Source organism: Mus pahari, chromosome 6, assembly GCF_900095145.1.
Source record: "Mus pahari chromosome 6, PAHARI_EIJ_v1.1, whole genome shotgun sequence".
Lineage (NCBI taxonomy): Eukaryota > Metazoa > Chordata > Mammalia > Rodentia > Muridae > Mus > Mus pahari.
Genome location: NC_034595.1, coordinates 74,051,160 through 74,054,887, shown reverse-complemented (window position 1 = coordinate 74,054,887; position 3,728 = coordinate 74,051,160). Strand labels below are relative to the sequence as shown.

At 53.4% G+C, this 3,728-nt stretch overlaps 1 protein-coding gene across 2 annotated transcripts in view; it reads left to right on the top strand.

Moving 5' to 3' along the window:
- The first annotated feature begins 502 nt into the window (after positions 1-502).
- Mfsd2a (major facilitator superfamily domain containing 2A) overlaps positions 503-3,728 on the top strand; it is a 14,928-nt gene continuing 11,702 nt past the window's right edge. Inside the window, exons 1-2 of one of the 2 annotated variants that reach the window (XM_021200425.1) lie at positions 503-750; positions 2,296-2,427. In XM_021200425.1, coding sequence (XP_021056084.1) covers positions 658-750; positions 2,296-2,427 — 225 coding nt within the window. In that variant the 5' untranslated portion in view covers positions 503-657. The remainder of the gene's footprint in view (positions 751-2,295; positions 2,428-3,728) is intronic. The other variant, XM_029540488.1, reaches the window with a different exon arrangement.

Sequence of the window (3,728 nt, the reverse complement as noted above, 5' to 3'; positions counted from 1 at the left end):
GGCTTCTTCTTAGAACTTGCGAGTTCCCCTGGCTGGAAGGGGCAGCCACTGGACTTGGTAATTTTTCTATCCCGTTGAAAAAGGCTCCCTACATATCAAAGGGAGGAAGAGGGAATTGTCGATCTTGAGACACGAGGGACATTGATAGTTAAAATTACAGCCTATGGCCTCAGATTTGGGGGAGGGGAGAAGCCACCTGACTCCGGATTTTAAAAGGGGCTGATGGGGATTCAGAAGTCAAGGGCCACAGGCTCTACTCAGGGAAAACTCACTCTGGGGGACCTCGGACAGGTCACTTTCAGCCTGGGACTTCAGTTTCCTCGGGCGAGTCAGGTGGGTGTCTCAGTCTTGCTTAGGTAGTTAGGAGCACGCGGTGTAGGTTGCCGGCTTTGAGAACGTGGCTGAGCAGCGAGGCTCCGCCAGCCGAGATGGGCAGGCGCGTGCAGGGATTGGCTGGAGGCTCAGGACCGAACCTTTAAGAGGCGCGGAGGGGGCGTGCTAGGGAGTTTTCCTCGCCGGCGTTCCTGGTTTGCTAAGTGCTAGCGAACGTAGTAGTGGCTGCGGCTGCGCCTAAGATCGGAGCCACAGGCGAGTGCCGGCCGGCAGAACACAAGAGCATCCCGGCGTCCCGGTCCCACGCGGCGTGGCCCGCGGGTCATGGCCAAAGGAGAAGGCGCCGAGAGCGGTTCTGCGGCGGGGCTGCTCCCCACCAGCATCCTCCAAGCCAGTGAACGGCCGGTCCAGGTGAAGGTGAGGTCCCGAGAGGAGGGCAAGGGGTGGTGGGCCGGCCGGGATATGGGTACAGGGGCGTCGGAGACTAGTCTGGCCTTGGGACACTTGGGGGTAACAGGGTACAGTGAAGCTTGGAAAAAGCAGAGTCCAATGAGTGCTCTGGGACCCGGGAGTGATGGAGAAAGTCTGAAGACCCTTTGCACACCCCTACAATGGGTTTGCGCTAAGAGCGGCGCCGGCAACTCCTCGCGGCGTGGGGCTCTCCCCAGCGCTCTAGGTTCTACTGTGCTGAGCCACACTAGTTTCTCTCCCTAGACCTGAAGAGACCCCAGAAGTCTGAGAGTCCCCTTGGTTCTCCATCTCTCACCACCCCCCACTCTCGTGCTTTAACTCTGAGGAGGGCCACTCAAGTTCATTCATAAGAACAAGGGCTCTGCTCTTAAAGGAGCCGCATACCGAAAGCGTTTGTGTGACTGAGGGTTCACATGCACAGAGCTCCGCGTGTCTCGACATTTTCTCTCTCTCCGACCTGTCTGTCCTAACTCTTTGGATCTATTTAACCACACCATGAAACCATGCGGCCCCAGGAAAGGGATCTCTGACAATATAGCTAATTGGGAGGTGCTTAACTTTTCCTTTTTAATTTTATTAACTGTTCTTGGAAGAAACGAGTAAGCAATTATGCTGTTACCATGTATGAGTAATCTCTACTTTCCCCGGGCAACCTCAGCCTCCCCTAGTGCTCCACCCGGAGAAGGCTGAGCCCTGCACCTGGAGCCCTTTTTACCCCTCTCCAAGGTCCCCTAGGAGCTGGAAAGAGTGCGTGTTAGGCAGCTGGGTAGGACTGCTCAAGGGTTTGCCTGGAGCCGAAGACTCCCTACAGGGGCCCAGGAACTTTGGGACAGATTGAAAGAACAGCTGTGGATGCTGCGGGCTGGGCGCCCCCCCCCCCCTTTCTGGTGCTCTCATCCAGGACGCAGGTGGATCCTAGCTGCTGCGGGGCGTCAGGGAGGGAACCTGGGCTGGGCTCAGGGAACTTTTGGCAGCAAGAGGATTTTCAGGTTGTGGCAGCTAGTGCCAGGTAGGGACAGGTCCATTGCTACCGCATGCTCTTTCTTGGTAACTTGGAAAGGAGCTGAGGGCCTGGGAGAAGATTTTATTTATTTGTTTATTTACTTACTTTCTTACTTATTTGAGACAGGTTTCTCTTTGTATCCCTGACTGACCTGGAATTAGCTCTGTAGACCAGGTTGGCCTCAGACTTAACAGATCTGCCTGGCTCTGCCTCTCAAATGTTGGTGCCACTACAACTGGTCTGGGAGATCTTTAAAGATGGAAGGTGATAGGTTTCCTCAGAGTCTGGGGGTGGAGGGATAAGTCTGGGTTTAAGGGCAACTTCCTCTGGGGTAGGGAAAGTAAGATTTCCCTAGGTGGGAACTGGTCAAGGTAGAACTGTTCCTCTTGGCCGAGTTGGCTGGAGAAATAAATATCCGTGCCTCTGGCACATTCTAGGTTGGTGGCCAGAATCCTGGGCTTATTTTCATTCTTTCCTTCTCTTCCCAGAAGGAACCAAAAAAGAAGCAGCAACTGTCCATTTGCAACAAGCTTTGCTATGCAGTTGGAGGGGCCCCTTACCAGTTGACCGGTTGTGCACTGGGATTCTTCCTGCAGATCTACCTATTGGATGTGGCTAAGGTGAGTAACAGGAGCTCCGCAGGCTCCTTTGGTAGCCAGAGGGAGCTGATGGGCTCTTGGTAGGGTCATTCAGTTTTCCCCAGTGGTAAAACAGGACCAGAACACATTCCTTGGCTGCCACTCAGGGTCACAGTGGATGGGAACGTAAGGATTTAGGAAGTGTGCGGTAGGGGGGGTCTACCTGCCCCAGGAACCACAGCTGGCAACTCTTCCTTGCCTGGCTGGAGCAATAGAGAGCCTGGCGGAATAGGGCAGTGGCTGAGGGAGAATGGGACCCGCTAGTGACGCTGTTCTTAGAAGAGACTGGCACACCATGTCCCTGGCTGGAAGACAGTCAGCTGGCTTGGCTCAGGGTTTAGTGGGTGTTGCTATTGCTAGGTTGATGGAAGAACTGTATCTCATCTTCACCTGAGGAGCAACAGCTTGCCACTGATGGGTAGGGGAAACCTGAAGGTGCAGGCAGATGTTAGTGTCCTGGGACTAGGGGGTCTCTGATGGAGAGGGGTAGTTTGGGTGAAGCGGGTTACTGTGTGTACTTTGAGAAGCCTTGGCCGGCAGCCTGGCATCCAAAGAATTCGCCCTGTCTGGATGAGAGAGTGGGAGACTGGGTAACCATGGCTCCGGGGTGCCCTCACTGGCTCTTTTCTGTGTAGCATCTCTGGGCAAGTGAGGCATATTAGTTTCCATTTGCAGGTGTGGAACACTAAGCCCCAGAAAAGACAGAAGACTCATTCAGTAGCTAGGTTTCCAACAGTTCCCATGGCTGGGTCCCAAGCGGGTTATAAATAAGAGGAACCTGCAGTTGACTATAAAATGGGGTTACAATAAGTGGGGAGAGTACAGAGTGGGGATACAGTGTGGGGAAGGCTGCCAGCTTTCCAGAGCAGGGTTGTGACAACTGGACATGGGGGCACACGCCAGTTATCCCAGCACTTAAGAGGCCAAGACAGGATTGAGATTCAAAACCAGCTTGAGACTGTCTCAAAAACAAAGTTAAAAAGAAATCAAGGTTTCATGGATGGTAGTGAAGCTAGACCCTAAAGTGTTTGGGAAGTATGAGACGGTTTGAGTAAATACTTATAGGACATTCTCTAAAAATCATCTATAGCGCAGGCATAAAGTCACACATCTGTAATCCCAGCACTTGCAAGTTAGACCAGCCAGGTCTACTTGCCAAGTTCTAGGCCAGTCAGGACTACAGATGAGTCTCCCGCTACACACACACACACACACACACACACACACACACACACACACACACACACACACACCATGTCCCAGGCTACCCCTCAGACAACCAT